The 17,975-nt window shown below is 43.1% G+C and overlaps 1 protein-coding gene and 1 long non-coding RNA gene across 2 annotated transcripts in view; one reads left to right on the top strand and one right to left on the bottom strand.

The window, feature by feature from the left end:
• The window catches only part of MYO3B (myosin IIIB), a 491,510-nt gene that overhangs the window by 141,072 nt on the left and 332,463 nt on the right, over nucleotides 1-17,975 (bottom strand). The window contains exons 26-29 of the mRNA XM_045367230.3: nucleotides 16,935-17,046; nucleotides 15,829-15,991; nucleotides 13,405-13,485; nucleotides 228-329 (exon numbers count right to left, since the gene is read on the bottom strand). Coding sequence (XP_045223165.2) covers nucleotides 228-329; nucleotides 13,405-13,485; nucleotides 15,829-15,991; nucleotides 16,935-17,046 — 458 coding nt within the window. The remainder of the gene's footprint in view (nucleotides 1-227; nucleotides 330-13,404; nucleotides 13,486-15,828; nucleotides 15,992-16,934; nucleotides 17,047-17,975) is intronic.
• LOC135966547 (uncharacterized) overlaps nucleotides 1,192-17,975 on the top strand; it is a 60,346-nt gene continuing 43,562 nt past the window's right edge. Inside the window, exon 1 of the long non-coding RNA XR_010579911.1 lies at nucleotides 1,192-2,123. This is a non-coding gene — a long non-coding RNA (uncharacterized lncRNA). The remainder of the gene's footprint in view (nucleotides 2,124-17,975) is intronic.

The following is a 17,975-nucleotide window of genomic DNA, read 5'->3' as shown; positions in this document are numbered from 1 at the left end:
AGCTGTGAGGAACTGAGCCTATCCCTGTCTATTCTATTCCCTTCTATGAAATCACCTTTCAGAGTCCTCTGCAAGGTTGGTCTTAAATTTAATCGGCTGTCACCTATAGAAAAAAGGAGTGGCGGACAGAAGGTTCTTATATAAGAGGCGATCACTTCCAGCTTTGGAACCTTCTCTGGAACACCCCTGAGTTTAGAACACCCATTCCAAACCTCGAAAAACTCCACCTTTATGGTCACCAGGCTCGCTGCAGTCTTGAACCTTGGCACTTCCCCTGGTACCCGCTGCGATGGGGGAATGTGTCCTACTGCTTTGGTTTGAAGCGTCCCCTGTGGAATGAAACAAAAGGACTTTCTCAAGGTTATGCTCCCACACCTAGACGAATTACCAAACTGGGTGATACAAGTTGGCCAGGAAAATCCACACTTTTCTTATGGTTCAAGGCACCAAGGTGACTAATCTCACCTATGGACTTGGCGCTTATTTTTAAGATTTAATACAGTCTAGTTGAGAAAGGGCACAATAGTAGGAAACAGGAGAATTAATAATTGTTCTGGCTAGATTTTCTACTAGCTGAATGACATTGGGTAATTTGGGGAAACCGTGTCACTGATCACACTAGTCAAATAGGGAAACTCAGTGACAAACAGGGGTCATGAGTGCACCAGGCTAGGACTCTTGGTTTGGTCACTGGATAGCTTTCCTGCTGTCTTTCAGTTGCCACTACCAGGGAAGTAAACCAAAGGGTGAGCTCTCTCCCAGAAGCTGCTCCTTTTTCTCCTTCACATCTCTGCCTCTTGGAAATGCCCTTCCCTTCCTATTATCTTGCAGCCCTGATCACAGATCTTTGTTATGCTGTCAGGGAGAAGATAGACTACACGCTATATTCACTTGAGGAATATCACATGGCAGCTTCTCATTGTCCAGTCAGCTTACTTCCTGCTGGATTCCCCAAAATCATGGCTCCACTAGGGATTTTCGCAGCTGTCACATCTCTTCTTCCATTCTCCATGACCTCAAGGTCACGAGGGGCTGAAGATGTTCCAACATCTTTTACTTCAGATATCTGGAGAAGGCAGGTTCTTTCCATTGGATCTCCCGACTTTAGACAGAAACTACACTGGCAGCAGGACTCCCCCTCCTCATGGAGGAGATTTTTTCTGGTCCCGCCCCGAGGCAGTCAACCCTAACTCTGTCCACATCTCCTTTTTTCCTGGCCTCTTATCTAGACCTTGTTCTCACTTCCTGCACCTTCCTTCTGGCTTTGGCTATTTCTATTTCTGGCAGCAGTGCTTCCAAATGTACTTCCACATTAGAATATTTGGTATCTCTGACCTTTCTCCTTTATTATTTGCTCAGATGCGATTTTTTAAAATCCTGTCGTTCTCCCTCCTTCTGGTTGACTCCTCCATCTTGGGCATCACCTTTCCACACCCAGCTTGCTATCACCCTTGTCTCTCCATTCCTTTCAAGTGGCCAAGTAAACATTTCTAGCTGCCTCAAAGTAAATTTAAAGAGACACAGGCCCTTCCTCCAAGGAGCTCGCATTCTAATACAGAAAGTAAGAGTAAAAAGAGATTAAAGATATGAAAGCACCCGCAACTTTTAAAGGGGGTGTATCAGTTTGACTAGTGATATCCCACAATGCATGTCTATTCAGAACCTCAGAATGTGACCTTACTTGGAAACAGGGTGTTTGCAGATGTAGTTAATTAAAAACGAGGTCATGTTGGATGAAGGTGGGTCCTGAAGCCAATGACTGAAGTCCTTACAAACAGGCCATGTGAAGATACAGAGAGACTCAGGGAGAAGGCATATGACAATGGAAACTGAGAGTGGAGTGATGGGTCTACAAACCAAGGAAGGCCAAAGATTTCCAGGAACCAACAGGAGACTGGAACAGACTCTCCCTCAGAACCTCCAGTAGAAACCAACATTGCTGACACCTTGATGGACTTCTAGCCTCCAGAACTGTGACAGAATAAGTTTCTGTTGTTTTCAGCTGCATGGTTTGCGGTAATTTGTTATGGCAGCCCTAGGAATCTAATTTTGGAGTTGGGGAGTAGCATGACAGATGTTAATGATGGAAATTAGAAGAAAGAAGGAAAAGATCAAACTGAAAGGTATGTACTTTCAGCTTGATTTGGCTGGGGGGTGCGGGGGAAAACTGGGTGGGAGGAGGTAAGAAAAGCTCCATTATTTTTATTTAACAAACATTATCACACATATGGATCATTATGTTCTATGCATTGTTCTCAGTCCTTTACAAACATTAACTCATTTAATCCTCATAGTAACCCTAAAAGAGAGCAACTACTTTATTCCCATTTTACAGCTGAGGAAATTGAGACAAGGGGAGGTTAAATGACTTGCCCAAAGTCCCACAGCTGTAGAGTGGCAGAGCCAGGATTTGAACCCAAGCACAAAATTTTTTCCTAATGTCTGAACTCCTAAATATTACATGATGCAGGTCATTTATTTAAACATTTAAAAATAATAATCCCTGTTCTCCTTTTTTTCCCCTTTATAAATGAAAGTAAAAAAATCAGACCTTTGTACGTTCTTTCATGTGCTTGGGCCTCTAATGGTCCCACAGATTAGCTGCTGCAGAAAGAGCCTCTGGCCTGGCCTGGCATTTAGTGATCCAACGAAAGGACAGATCAGGCATTTTTTCACAGAGACTGTCCTGGTAGGTTTCCTGGTTGGTGATCTCGGCTGGGTAAACGTTCCTGCCCTCATAATGGGCCTGGCAAAGGGCACCCACTGTATCTGGCAGAGAAGGCACATATGGATGAGGCACAAAAGCCCAGGCTTCCCCTCCTAACTGCTGCTGGCAGATTTTACAAGGAGCCCGTGTGGTTTCTGGCTTGGACTGACAGCTGGTCATCAGCCATCTTATCAGAATATAAAGGATAAAGAGGCCAACTTGTGGGAGGTCTGACAGGCAAATGCCACCAAAAGCAGCACCAAGAAAGTTGGATTCTTAAAGAATAGAATCTCATTGACACATTTTTTTTTTCTACAGCCCATAAGAAATCCTGGCCTCCATCTCTACCACACAAAACAAGTCTAGCAATTTCAGGCCTCTGAAAGCATTTTCCACTTTGATTATCCAGTACTTAATTCCAGTCATTATCCCAGTTAAACTTTGACTGAGTTCAAAGAAAATCTTGCCTGGTAACTGTTTTCCCCAACCTGGAAGCCAAGGCGGGAAGTTTTCCATTATCCTAGAAATCAGTTTCTTCCTTGTCCTGGAACAGTATTGTCTGGGGGAATTCCCCTTCTTTCTGATCATCTAGGGACTGTCAATCCATTCTCTTCTGACTCCCACCAACTTCAAGATTTCTTTCTTAAAATTTACGTCCTGCCTGCTTCTGGTAGCTTATAGACTGTTTGCTTCTTGCGGCTGTGTTAAGTGGCTCAGTTTTGTATTCCTCTCACGCCTGGGTCAGGGGGTTCAGTTTGATTCCATGTAAGACTGCTCCGTCTTGATGGGAAAAAAATTTTTGTGGGTACCCCAAAAGAACCTAGCAGAATGTTCTGCACAGACAGGATGTTGAGAAAACGTTTGGAAGGAAGGACAGCAAATAAGGATTAGGAAGTCCGGATTATAGGAGATTTCCTAGCTTCCACCTGTAAAATGAAGCAAGATTCCTAGCCTACTTCTCAGGGTTACTATAATGATAATTATGGGAAGTAAGGTGTGTGCAAGTGCTTTGAATAGACTATAAATTGCTATGCAAAAGTATAAAATAACCATATCTGTCAGCTAATGAAAAAGAAAACAACTCCCACCTCTAGGATCATTCCTGCTCCTACAGTTCTAGTTTCCTGTGAAGCAAAGTTATTTACTTTCCTATACATTTTACTTAAAAGGAAAATGCTCTAAATGTTTATAAGAGCTTTATTCATAATCACCAAGAACTGGAAACAATCCAAAGGTCCTTCCGCTGGTAAATGAATAAAATTGTGGTACATCCATACACTTGAAATTCTGCTCAGCAATGAAAATAAATGAACTACTAAAAAAATGCAACATGCAGATGAATCTCAGAAGCATTATGCTAAGTGAAAAAAGCCAGACTCAAAAGTTTCACACTGTATGACTCCATTTACAGAGTCAAGACTATAAGGACAAGACTCAGGAAGAGGCAAGACTATAGGACAGAAAACCCATTAGTGGTTATCAGGGGTTGAGGATGAGTGGGGGTGGACATCAGGAAGGGCATGAGGGAACTTTTTGGAAATGTTGTTTTTCTTGATTGCGGAGGGGATCCAGTTTTCTCCAACTGAATTTTACTGTATGTAAATTATACTTAATAAATTAGACTTTTAAGAAGTTACTAGAATTTTAAAAAATAAGGCCTCCTTTTCTTCAAACTGGATCTATTCCTAGAAAGCAGGATTCAATCTGCTTCTAATCCATCAGGAGGAAAGAGTCCGATGGGGAGAGCCTTGCTGTTGATGAAGGACTTTTCACAACCATTTGCATCATTGACCATAGCTGGTTTTGACACTAAGCACTTGGCTCAAAGTCTATGAAATTAGCAGGCTCTAGTTACTTGTACATCTCAACCGTCACAACTTTATTGACGAGAATGGCTACCAGCTGTCACCCTTGCCTCTGTGTCTGTATTTGGTGATTCAGACTTCATGGCCACAGCAAATCAAACCGTGATCCTGCTATGGCTCATCGTGTTGAGGTTTGAACTCCTGGCCAAACGGCTGTCGCTCAGCTGTTACGCTGCCAATCACCCGTCACTGTGGGTTAAACATGATAGGTTCACCAAGATCTTCCAACTCTTCAGACATCTGAAAGGCAACTTGCTTTCCACACCAGAAGGCAACAAATCTGGGTGATATTCAGCTCCTAGATTTTAGAATTTCTGGCTTTACAGAAGCAGGGTGACAAGGGAACTTGCTAGCTTTCAGAACAAGTTGCAAAAGGGCCTCAAACTAGTGAGGGGGAAAAATTATGTCAGGGGCACAACACCTAAGTCTTAACAATATTGAGGTTCCCCAAAATTTTATATACACAAATGAATCAAGCTTTCAGCATGAATGGAGCACAGCTCTTTGCAAAAACAAAACAAAACCACTTGAAATCTCTTACATGTTATTTATTGTTGTATTCTATTTTTTCCTTGTCAAATAAACAAGACATAAGTTAAGACTTGGAAAATTTTTTTTTTTTTTTTTTTCGAGATGGAGTCTTGCTGGGTCGCCCAGGCTGGAGTGCAGTGACGTGATCTCGGCTCACTGCAAACTCTGCCTCCCGAGTTCACACTATTCTCCTGCGTCAGCCTCCTGAGTAGCTGGGACTACAGGCGCCCGCCACCACGCCCAGCTAATTTTTTGTATTTTTAGTAGAGATGGGGTTTCACCATGTTAGCCAGGATGGTCTCAATCTCCTGACCTCGTGATCCGCCCGCCTTGGCCTCCAAAAGTGCTGGGATTACAAGCATGAGCCACCGCACTCAGCCGGAAAATTCTTTTTATGAAGATTTTACTGTAACCGAATTTGAGATTTGACAGGTACTATTTTTCTCCAAAACTGAAAGAAATTGTTTCATCTTTTTGAAGTTACAGCATTTTGTTTTTGTTTTTTTGAGATGGGGTCTCACCACGTCACCTAGATTGGAGTGCAGTGGTGCAATCTTGGCTCACTACAACCTCCACCTCCTGGGTTCATACAATCCTCCCCGCTCAGCCTCCCAAGTACCTGGGATTACAGGCACGAGCCACCATGCCCAGCTAATTTTTGTGTTTTTAGTAGAGACAGGATTTTGCCATGTTGGCCAGGCTGGTCTCAAACTCCTGACCTCAAGTGATCCACCCACCTCAGCCTCCCAAAGTGCTGGGATTACATGCTTGAGCCACTGTGCCCAGCCTGAAGTTATAGCATTATTATGTCCTCCATAGAAGAGTATTACACAGACTTTTTTTTTTCCCCCTATGTAGTTCACATTTAGGAAGGGAGTACAGAGAGGGAAGTCACATTTCATTTAGTGAATATGTACCATGTGCCAGGTACTGTGCAGGATGCTTTGCATATATACCTGCTATGATCTTCATAGCAGTCCTGAGGATTAGGCCTTAATGAGTCCCATTTTACAGCTGAGGAAACTAAGGCTCAGAAGTTAAGTAATTTTCCCCAAACTACATGGCAAATGGCAACATAGCCATCATTTAAAGTTCATTATTTGACTCTAAACTCCATATGCCTAGGACAGTATTTTAACTCTTTCCAGAGCTTTGACTGGTACCTTATGTCCAATGTGCCATATTCAAGATGGAAACCAATAGCAGGGCATGGTCTACTGGAAAGAGCACTGAGTGAAGGCTCTGAAGAGGGCTCTGAAGCCAGTGCTTAAACTTGAAGAACACGCCGGGCACGGTGGCTCCCGCCTGTAATCCCAGCACTTTTGGAGGCCGAGACGGGCAGATCACGAGGTCAGGAGATAGAGACCATCCTGGCTAACACAGTGAAACCCTGTCTCTCATAAAAATACATAAAAATTAGCCAGGCCTGGTGGCGGGGGCCTGTAGTCCCAGTTACTTAGGAGACTGAGGCAGGAGAATGGCATGAACCTGGGAGGTGGAGTTTGCAGTGAGCCGAGATTGTGCCACTGTACTCCAGCCTGGGCCACAGAGCAAGACTCCTTCTCAAAAAAAAAAAAAACAAAAAAAAAAACCTTGCAGGACACATAAGGAGAGATACAACTTATTTAACTCTCTGTACTCCTGGTTCATCTGTTAAGAGGTAAAACAAAGCCTGCCTTTCTATTTCCAAGAGTCTTTTGAAGAAAAATTGTATGATCATTCTTGCCATAGCCCAGTTAGTTTTCCCCTAAATGTTTCTTTACTATTGTGTAGTTACAGTCTAGACAACGACTAAAAGTTATAGAATGTGACAACATATCCTACGATTTTACATGAATTTTTTTTAAAGACATAGAGTAAAGGCAGCTCAAGTGTGTGATTGATCATAATAATGTTGTTTCATTCTGTGTTGAGGTGGCAAAGATACCTTTTCAGGCACCACTTCTTTGCAGCCAGAGTCTGGAGCGCTCAGCAAGGTTCATAAAGGAGAAAACTGATTCCAAATTGGAGGCTCTAACCACTGGTGTCCTCTGAAGTCATAATATCGAGTCCTAGGAGTACCTACTGTTGCACAAAGGTTTCATCTTAAGCATACGTGTGCCGTGCCAATGTGATATTGGGCACAAGTGGACCTCAAGCCCACAATGACTTTGCAGCTTCCTCTCTGTGTATTAGGTAAACAGTGTTCTGCCCTCTGGCTTATTTAATCCTAGCATGGGCAATAATTTTATTCCATAGCAAAGAAGATTCCTGTGCATTCCAAGCTATGCCATGACAAAAATTCTATTGTTTGTGCCAAAGAGAGATTTGGCAGAGCTCATTTCTTGTCAGAAACCTCGAAGGCACAGGCCATCCTCTCTCTGCACTACACCACTTGCTCTAAGCCTTGTCACACACAAGCCATGTTTTCCTAAAGTAAACCACAATGCTTGCCCCCTAGACATTTCCCCCTACAAGATATGTTAAGCCTGCAGCTGTCAGAAATCAGCCCCAGGCCAGGCACAGTAGTTCATGCCTATAATCCCAGCACAGCACTCTGGGAGGCCGAGGCGTGTGGATCACTTGAGGTCAGCAGTTTGAGACCAGCCTGACCAACATGGCGAAACCCCATGTTGTGGTGTGGTGGTGTGTGCCTGTAATCCCAGCTACTCGGGAGGCTGAGGCAGGAGAATCCCTTGAACTTGGGAGCGGGAGGCTCCAGTGAGCCGAGAATGAGCCATTGCACTCCAACCTGGGTGACAGAGTGAGAGAAAGAAAGAAAGAAAAGAAAGAAAGGAAAAGAAATCAGCCCCAGTTTCTCAAGTATGGGAGAGCTAGGGAAACCAAGATAGCATGAGAGTGAAGTGAGCAGTGAGCAGGACCTCTCGCCTAGGACTGAAGGGCATCCTGTCTTGTGTTAAACAACGGTTTAGAAGATGGGGGTGTAGGGGGATGAGGAGGGCTAGTTTGCAGTTCACAGTGCATCTCAAGCTCAGGTTCACCAGGTCAATTATTTCCCCCAGATGTTTCATTGCTATCGTGTGGATATGTTAATATGGATAACACCAGGAAAAGAGAGGCAGCTGCCTCCTGCCCTGTGGCCAAGAAGAGTTTGGATCTTGTCTTCTTTCAGACCTGTGCTTCCTATGATATAGACTGTCACTCTGAGGAATTAAGCTTTTGTGTGAAATGACCAGGGATCTAAGAAATAGAAATGAAATGAGTGAAGAAAAAGTGAAATAGAGGTAGAACTACAAATTGAGACACAGAAAAGAGTGACAGAGGGCATGCTTGTTTTCCTTCTGTTTGTTCAAAATGGGCCTTTTCTCTCAATGGTGCATTGACTTACACTCCCCTTCTTGTTTGGCTTGGGATCAACAATCTACTTATGTACAGCTTTAGCAGGATGAAAAATATCTACTACAGTCATTTTTACCTTCAAGAAGCACAGGTCATTTCAGTGTACACCCTTGGCTGTGTTTTGTAGTAATTTGCAGTCTTTGTATTGTTTTAGATTTTACAGAACTCCTTTCCAATGAGTGTTGGCAAAATATAGAGTACTTGATTTATTCAAACAGCATGACTTTGAGGAAAAGCATATTTTAGAGCGCTCTGTATTGGAGTTGGAGAATTTGAAGCCCCAAATTAAATCTCATTGTTTACCCTGGGAGCCCCAGCATAAAGTAGGTGCTTAACAAAAAGTAGTTAAGTAAGTGAATGAAAGAAATATCCCAGTTTAAATATAGTTGTCCTGCACACACACGTAGGGATGTATCTGGAAATTTAGTTCTAGGAAATTACAACCACCTACTCATTGCCAACTGACCGACAATGCTAAAGGAAACAGCCTTTTAAACAGCCTTTTGAAAAGGCTAGGAGAAAACCTTGCACTGAAAGAGTTTAAAAGTTCAGGCAGTTTTAAACACCAAAAACTTGGTTCTGTTACAATGTAGGGTCAGGCTGTCTGGATACGATGTTTGCTTTCTCTTCTGGTAGCAGCATTTAAAGCAACTCTGCTCTGCACGCATCCCATGATGTGCCCAGTGGTTCCCAGCTGCAGTGGCTTAAAATGCCTGTTCACAGGCTCAAGGAAGGCACCCTGCCAGCCTCATCAGAGTCCCTGCTGATGCTGGGAAAAGCACTCTCCCCAAAGAGCATCAGAAGAGAAATGGCCGCCACTGTTAGAGCTATTGTTATCTTCTGATAACATCTGTGTTGTTGGCAGGGCCAAGGAGGGGAGTATGTAGGAAGCTGATTCAAGAACAGAGAGAAAGAGAAAATAACAATTTCCACAGCACTGAAGCAATTAGATGAAAACATCCTGAAAACTAGTGGCTCTTCCGACTCCTCTGTGTGTGTGTGTGTGTGTATGTAGCAGTGAAGTGCCGGAAGACCACTCCTCCTGGGAGACGCTTCCAGCCCCTAGGGCTACACTGTCACCTATTCAAAGGGCATTTCCCCTTTGAGAGAGGGAGGCCCACAACTTTTCTCTCATCTAAAACGTGGATCCTGAATTAGAGGGGCAGTTTGAAAGCCAATGCTTTAGAAAATTAATGAATGAGACATTATATGTAGATGTTTAAAAAAGTTCCCTGCCGTTTGTTTGTTTTGATAATTTTCACTGAGGAATGTAAGCATTTTTTGGTTGAATAAATATAGTTAGGTCCAATTTCTGAAACATAAGATAATTTAAAAATATAATAGCTTAGTAATGGAATCAATATCACTGTTACTTTTTACTTAGAATACACCATCTATTTGAACACTAATATGTACAATTTTTTTCAGATTTTAACAAAGTATGTATTTGAATTCTTTGGCATTTAAAGGAATGTGTTTTCCTGTGGCAAGAACCCATTGTCAGAATTATTAGCCAATACTAAAAACAATGAAACATGCCACTTCTTGCCAAGGTGATATACAAAGTTGCTTCCTGCCTCCCACAGCCCTGCAAAAAAGAAACTGACGGACAATACCTTTGCTCAGGCTCCTATACTCTCTCTTCCTCTCCCCTCTCCCCCCTACATCTCATAAAGGCTCTTTATTGACTGTGCAGTGTTATACACATAGGAAATGTATCCTTGTGTACCCAGGGCATTTTTTTCCGTTTGTTTTCTCTTCCAGCATTTGATTACTGGCTGGTGAACTGTTTGGGCCCACAGAGATCTCTACACCACCAGCTCATGTATTTGAAAGGCATCTGTTTATTTTGAAAATGCAAATGTGGCCTACCTCAAAGACTGACAAGCAAGAAATGACCCACTGAGTAGGGGGAGAGATTTCCAGTCTGGAGCCCTGTCCCTCCCTGGATCACACCAAGACCACTGGCTGTCAGAACCACTTAAACCTGCTCCTGGAATCTGAGTGAAGGGCCCACGATTAAAAATGAGCAGGCCTATCTCTCAATAATTAGCCAGGCAGATCATTTCTCACTCAGTTTAAAGTAATGATGAGGACATTTACCAAGGACTCTGAGCCTTTGAAATGGTGGCTCCTAGACTGAGGGCTGCCTGGAGGAGGGCCTGATAACAAGGACACAGAGTTCCTAATGGTGGCCGCCCAGTCCTCACGAGGAGAAAGCCTGGGAAGGTTAATTCCCTGACTTTGATCTCTGTCAAGGCATACCAGCAAGAATTAATTTACATTTCAGATGAAAAAGGTTGACAGCATGAAAAGGCATCTTGTTTCTGGTATGTGAATGTGCCGTAATAGATCGGGAATTCTGAAAGGAAGTTCTGAGGAAGCTAAAGGGATAAGCCGCACGGCTGCTTTTATTGGGAAGGAGATGAAAGGAAAACAAATTTCAATATGCGCTGCTCTGTAGCAACATGTAGGCCAAATGCTTCCTAAATTTCAAGGGCTGCTCTTTTAAAAATATATAACGTATCTTAGCCATCTTAGCAACACCACTTAAGAAAATACTATGGGCCAGAACTAGAAATACAAATGCATTCCACAGAATCTAAATTTCCAATGAAATGATTTGAAAAAATAATAAATTAGAGAATAACCTTAGAAAACAACCGGAAATGGTTGTGCTATGATAACATCCGTAAGCCACTTCCTGCAGGCTCCCAAAGCGGGGAGCTGCTGTATCTGGGTCTCGTTCTACTCGGAAATGTCCTAGTGGGATGAAGAGAGGCTTGTAATGAGATTATGTTTGGGGAAGAGCACAACCCCAAACAGAAAAGTCAGGATGAGTTGCTTTGCTTCTTAGATAAATGCAATTATGCCTTCAAATGTAAAGATAGGGAAATATTCCCAAGTAAAAGTAAACTGCCCATAAAATTGCAAACATTGCTACCCTATCATGCACCTTTACCACCAACACAAAACCAGCATACCAATTCCTGTCCATGGTGTTGGCCGAAGGGCAGATGCTGTCTGCCTTTGCTTTGGCTGCCACACCACTTCTTAGAGGGTAGAGGTGGTGTTGGTGCCACCTTCATGCCCATCTAAGCCCCTGCAGACTCAGTTAATGGAAGTTCTCAACATCACTTGATAGGCAAGAACACTTTGGCTGCAAGGCTAAGAAAGGGGAGGTGCTCGCAAGGCTAAAAAAAAGGAGGCGCCCTTAAAGAAATGTGTTCTCTAAAGTTCCGCTAGGTGCTTGCAAGGCTAAAAAAAAAAAAAAAAAAGATAGAGATGTCCTTAAAGAAGTATGTTTTTTATAGTTCCGCTGAGCAACATTATCCTTCCATGGTAGCTACCCCATAGGTGCTCCACTGAAAAGATACAATTATCACTATCCTGATAGTATGATGATGAAGCAGACCCATTTCTGTTTTACAGCAGCGTTCACTTGGCATGAACAGAGTGCAAAACAGGGAGCACTCTAAAGATGATTTTCACTAGGGAAAATTGCATTTATGATTCCTAATACTGAACTCAGTGGATCAACAATAAATACGCTCAAGAAAGTTTAAATTTTAAAACGCATGTTGGGCTTTGTACCAAACTGCAAGATCAGAAATCAGTTCGGTACCTTAGTTTAATGAGAGACTGTGTGTGTGTGTGTGTGTGTGTGTGTGTGTGTGTGTGTGTGTATGTATGTATGTGTATGTGTGTGTGTGTGTGTGTATGTGTATGTGTGTGTGTGTGTTGGGAAGCAGGCAAGTAGGGAACAAATGATGTGCTTTGAGTTCTCTCTTAAGCTGTAACAAGAATTGCATCCCTCTTCCTGAGGCTTTGAAGTTGTAGAGCTTAGAATTCCTAGGGGATGGTGTTAAAAGTTAACATTTGCATTTTAATAGCACCCTTTCCACCCAACTATTTTAGTTTTGAATGAAGACATCAGGCTTCTACAGTGGTCTAAGAGTTCTGAGAAGTTTACTTGGAGCCAGGTTCTGGGCAGGGACCGCTTTGAAAAGGTTGCAGCTGTTTTATTTAAGAGTTTACTTCAAGCTCAGCTGTATGTGAAATCCTATCTCTCTCTCTGTTGCTGAGTCTACCAGCCTAGCTATTTCTCTCCTTCTGTCTCCAATTTCTTGTGGCTCCTGGAGCTCAGAGGCCTGTTTCCTCCAAAGCCTCGATTAGGAATATGCAGTTTCAAATGAGGGAGGGAGCCCAGGCTGGCAACCACAGTGGACACTGCCATTTGCAGAAGAGCAGAGTAACTGAAGAGCCAGAGAGGGGACGGATGAGTCAGAAACCAGAGCTCACACTTCTCAGGCTGCCAAGGGCATGCTGAGCCATAGAAGCCGCCACGTGCTCATGCCATGGGGCCCAGAGGACCATGATAGCTGCACATAGGCCAGGATTTGGGAAACTCAGTGTGCTGGGAAACTCCCTGAGTGATTCCTCCTCGGTGATGCTGAGAGACAGGTCTTGCATATAAGTAGAGAATTCCAAAATGGGAAGGCACCTTCTGGACCTTTTTAACCAGCGCTCTCATTTAACAGATGAGGGACATGTGACTCCAAGAGGGAAAGGGTTTTGTTCAGGTGGCAGCATGCGATGCTGCCTCTATCCAAACGGCCTGTGTTCAAATGCTGGCTCTGCAACTGATGAGCTGTGTGAGGGTGGACAAGTCCCTTCACTTCTCAGTGCCTCAATTTCCTCCTCCATAATATCAGGTATACAAGAGAACCCAGTCAGAGCATCCCTAGCCAAGTATGGCAAACAGCAAATGCTCATGCTCACTGTTAGCATCAAAGTTATCACACAAGGAGGGTCAGAACAAACACTAGGACTCCTGTCTCCCAGAACTCCTGACTCATTCCAGTGCTCCTGAATTATTAACCGTTCAGCTTTTCTACACTTGTAGGAAGTTAGTCAGAGAATATATTCAAGTGGACACTGAGAAAATGATGTTTTAATTACCTGCTTGATTATGAGCAGCAGACTCACTCCTTCTGTTGCTTATTTTCTTAAATTTCCTCCGAGCATCATATCCTCTCCAGGCTAAAAATATAAAACCATGTGCTAGGAATGACATTAATTTAAGAACGTGCCAGAGAATTGATATAAGCTGTTTTCCCCTCCAATCTATTGCCCGTCTCATCCTCCCTCCTGCTTTCTCACTGAACAAAATAAGCAGAGGTACGTGAGCTATGGCAAGAAGAGAGGCCTCTCTGTTCTCACAGCTTGGCTTTGAAGATGCTTCTGAGGGGTTGCTTTTGTTCAGGCAGTGATTTCCACAACACTCTGGGTTCCACTGATGAATCACGTGGGACCCCTACCCCAGGTGAGATGGTTTCCTGTCATTCTAATCCCTGGAGAAAGCCCTGTCTTCAAGACTTGGGGATATGATACAGGGGGAGGGATTTAGGAGGGATGGTAGAAAGGAACTGGAATAGCCTGACCCTTTCAAAATCTGTTATATTGGGAGAAAAATATAAACATGAAAGTTGAAGAAGAGAAAGAGGGGAGTAGAGGGAAATAATAAGTAGCACAACATTGTCATTTGCTGTGAGTGAATTCTGTGCCGAGAGGTATGCTGAGGGAGAGGAAGATGTGCAGTGGGAAGGGAAAAGGCAGGGAAGAAAGGTGAAGAAAAAGAGAGAAAAGAGGAAGGGACTCTCTGGGGCAAAGGTGGTAAGTCTTTTAGATACAAAACTGGGGCATTAAGCTGCCCAGAGGAGCATAACGTCTCTTTTTGTTCCTTCCATCTCTGAGTATCACAACTCTCCAAGTTGCTGGGTGAGCTCATGAAGTCCAAAATCGACTGAGGCACATTAGGATTCTGGGTTATGAGATCATAAGGGAAATCATCCAGTTTGTTCAAGATCTGGTGCTTTCATAATCATTTGTCTATTGCACAGGAACTTAAATGTTGTGTGTAACACTAATGACACATATATGTAAACAAAGAGTTACTGACTAGGCAGGGCACATGAAGAGATTAGCAACCTGTCCCCTTGGTTTATAAGTTCCATCTGGACTAGAAAAGCCTTCTGGAAATGGCATTAGTAACTCTGGTACTGAACACCTGACCACAGACCTGAAGTGTATATTATCTCAGTCTTTCTGGGAGATGCGTCACATGTCTGTGTGACTGGGGCTTTACATCATTGGTCCATTGATACTGCCACTATCTATCCTGCCACTTCTGTTGTAAAGACATGTTTGCTTACCTGCAAGTCAGGGACCATGGCAGTTGTTGGGGCTCAGATAATAATTCCCCAAAATATGCTGCTTTGAACTCCAAACTTAGAGCACCTGGGTAGCAGCAAATGCAGGGAAGGGCTTCCTCTGAACTCTCCCTATCTACTGAAGGCTAGCTCCTCCAGAAGATTTTCAACTGTGTGAATCCCTTCCCCAGATCGCTCGTCAACCAGGGGAAATTGATGCATACCCCAGGAAGGAAAACTGGAGTAAATATCACCCAGAGGTCAGGTGAAGTTTGTTCCAGGCTATTGCCTGTTCTTTAGGCCCATTCATTTCCCCCGAAAATCTTTTAATCTTTCCTTAAAATTATCTACATCCTCCACTTCCCTCTCCCCTGTACAGAGGGTATTTAAGCTTCAACCATCTGGCCTTTGAGTTTCATACTTTTTATGACTTGCATGTTAATAAATTTGTATGTCTTTTCTCCTGTTAATCTGTCTTCATCAGTTTGTTTTATAGACTCAAATTATCAAACCTTCAGGACACAAAGTTTCTTTCACCCCTACACAGTCTTGCTCATGGCTGTGATTTCAGCACCTAGCACAGAACCTGTGCGGTAGGCACTTGATACACTTTTTTTTTTTTTGAGATGGAGTCTTGCTCTGTCGCCCAGGCTGGAGCACAGTAGCACAATCTTGACTCACTGCAAGCTCCACCTCCCGGGTTCATGCAATTCTCCTGCCTCAGCCTCCCGAGTAGCTGGGACTAAAGGCGCCTGCCACCACGCCCGGCTAATTTTTTGTATTTTTAGTAGAGATGGGGTTTCACCATGTTAGCCAGGATGGTCTCGATCTCCTGACCTCATGATCTGCCCGCCTTGGCCTCCCAAAAGTGCAGCGATTATAGGTGTGAGCCACCGCGCCCAGCCTGCACTTGATACACATATGTGGAAGGAAAGAAGGAAGGAAGGAAGGAAGGAAGGAAGGAAGGAAGGAAGGAAGGAAGGAAGGAAGGAAGGAAGGAAGGAAGGAAGGAAGGGAGAGAGGGAGGGAGGGAGGGAGGGAGGGAGGAAGGGATGGAGGGAAGGAGGGAGGGAGGGAACCCACTTAGAAAAGAAACAGTTGAGTATTCCCCAGTACTTAATGGCATGCCAATACCCAGAGCCAGAGCAGTATTTATGAGAACTGGACCATTTACCTGACTGGATGGCAATGGCTCCCTTCTCTCTCTTCTCTCTGACTCTTTTGTATCTCCTGGCTCCAAGCCACCCCTTGGTATATGCCTGTAGCACAACCACTCTGCCTATGACTTCTCGAAGTAGCAAATTTAATTGCTCAACATGGTAATATTTGAGAAAAACCTGAAATGAGACATTATTTTTAACATTATATATGGGTTCCTCAACAGATATTCACTCTACTACAGCATATTCTAAATGAAAATATTAAAACAATGATATAAATAAAGTTTATAGCGATGTGACTTATGCTCACGTTACTGACTTCATGGGGGTAAATACAATTCTCCTTCTAAGATTGAGCCAATCCTTGATAATTGATGTAAACAGATGATGAGGTCAACAGGGTTTTAGCGATTCCAAACGCTCTCCAGGCCTGTCTCATGTCAGTCAGGAGTTCCATTTTCTCAGTATGAGCCCTATCTACTCTCTTTCCCCATAGCCTCTGATAAAGGTGCTGACCAAGAGGAATGACCCAGCCAACAGTAGAAGTTCAGACGGTGAGGTACCTGGATGATCCACAGTGATCTAATTTCTGCTGAGTAGGAGCAGTGTTGCCATCGACAATAAGGCTGAGGCTGTTTTTTTAAGGCAATCAGGATGGACCATAAAAACCTGGGATCCTATGGGGACATGATGTTCTCCCAAATGAAAAGCTACAGATGCTGAGACTAATAATCAGGCTATGTAGCAAATAACATGAGTCCAGTGAAAAAATGGACAAAACACTACTAGAAACTCATCACTGCCATTGACATGATTTGTGTATTTACGTGTGGTATTGGAATAAGCAGCACTGAGAAAAGAAACATTTTTAAATGAGCTCAAAGATTTCATTCTAGAAATGCTAAATGGCTCTCAAATTACATACAGAACAGGAGGCAAACCCTCCTCCTCTACTCCCTAAGGTCCCCAACCTCTTGACATAAGACCAGCAAAGATCATTGTTAGGCTGGGGTCTTGTTTGCTAAGCTACACAACTTACAGAGCCATTCATGCCAGTGACATCACTGACAAGAGACAAAGAAATCACACGGGACAATTTGAACAATAAAGAACAAACTACCTTTGTTTTTCCCAGCACCCAGTGATCTAATCTGGACTTTTCCAAGATAGCCACACAGCTCTCTTTGCTAGCAAGAGGTGTTTGATGTGCTCTGAATGCCAAGTAATAATACCTGCAAAATAAAAGAGTTTAGTGAAGCATTTTCAGTCATCATTTGAGTCAGCATAGTAGAATTACTCGGGACCATTGACACACCTTGTTTTTTAATAGTAAATATTTGTCGAGCACCAATAATAGCATAGTAGGTAGTAAAAGACACATAATTTATATTTATTAACTTGGCTCTTACCTACTTTCATGTTCTGCAATGTGTATTTATTTCCCTTTTGATGTTGCTTTGTAATTCATATTCAGTGCATACTTGGTGTCTAATGCATGCAAAATCAAAATATCTAATCCTTTTAGAAAACTGAAATGTAGACAACTCCTCTAGTGAAAGTAGTACTCCTATATATTAGTATCACTATCATAAAAAAGAAATTCCATTGTATATATTTTGACTCTGCTTTGCAAAGTCCCATCTAAAGCAATTTGTAGATAGCAGAAGTGATCACAGCCTAACACTACTGATGCTGCGGAGGGATTCATCTTACTCAACGTATAGAGGAGGTGTGTTTTCTTGATACAATCATGAAAACCACATTTGTTTTCTTAAATTACTTCATTTTACTGAACTTCCAAACTTTCAGATGAAAGAATTTCAAAGAAAAACATTGTAAGCATGGAAAAGTATCCTTTTTTTTTTTTTGAGGCAGAGTTTTGCTCTTGTTGCCCAGGCTGGAGTGCAATGGCACCATCACCATCCCGGCTCACTGCAACCTCTGCCTCCTGGGTTCAAGCGATTCTCCTGCCTCAGCCTCCCAAGTAGCTGGGACTACAGGCGTGCACCACCACATCCAGCTAATTTTATATTTTTAGTAGAGATGGTGTTTCCGTTGGTCAGGCTTGTCTTGAACTGCTGACCTCAGGTGATCCACCCGCCTCGGCCTCCCAAAATGCTGGGATTACAGGTGGGAGCCACCTTGCCCAGCCAGGAAAAAT

Source organism: Macaca fascicularis, chromosome 12 (assembly GCF_037993035.2).
Source record: "Macaca fascicularis isolate 582-1 chromosome 12, T2T-MFA8v1.1".
Classification (NCBI taxonomy): Eukaryota; Metazoa; Chordata; class Mammalia; order Primates; family Cercopithecidae; genus Macaca; species Macaca fascicularis.
The sequence above is the reverse complement of the archived record's forward strand: the minus strand, read 5'-3'. Positions and strand labels throughout refer to the sequence as shown.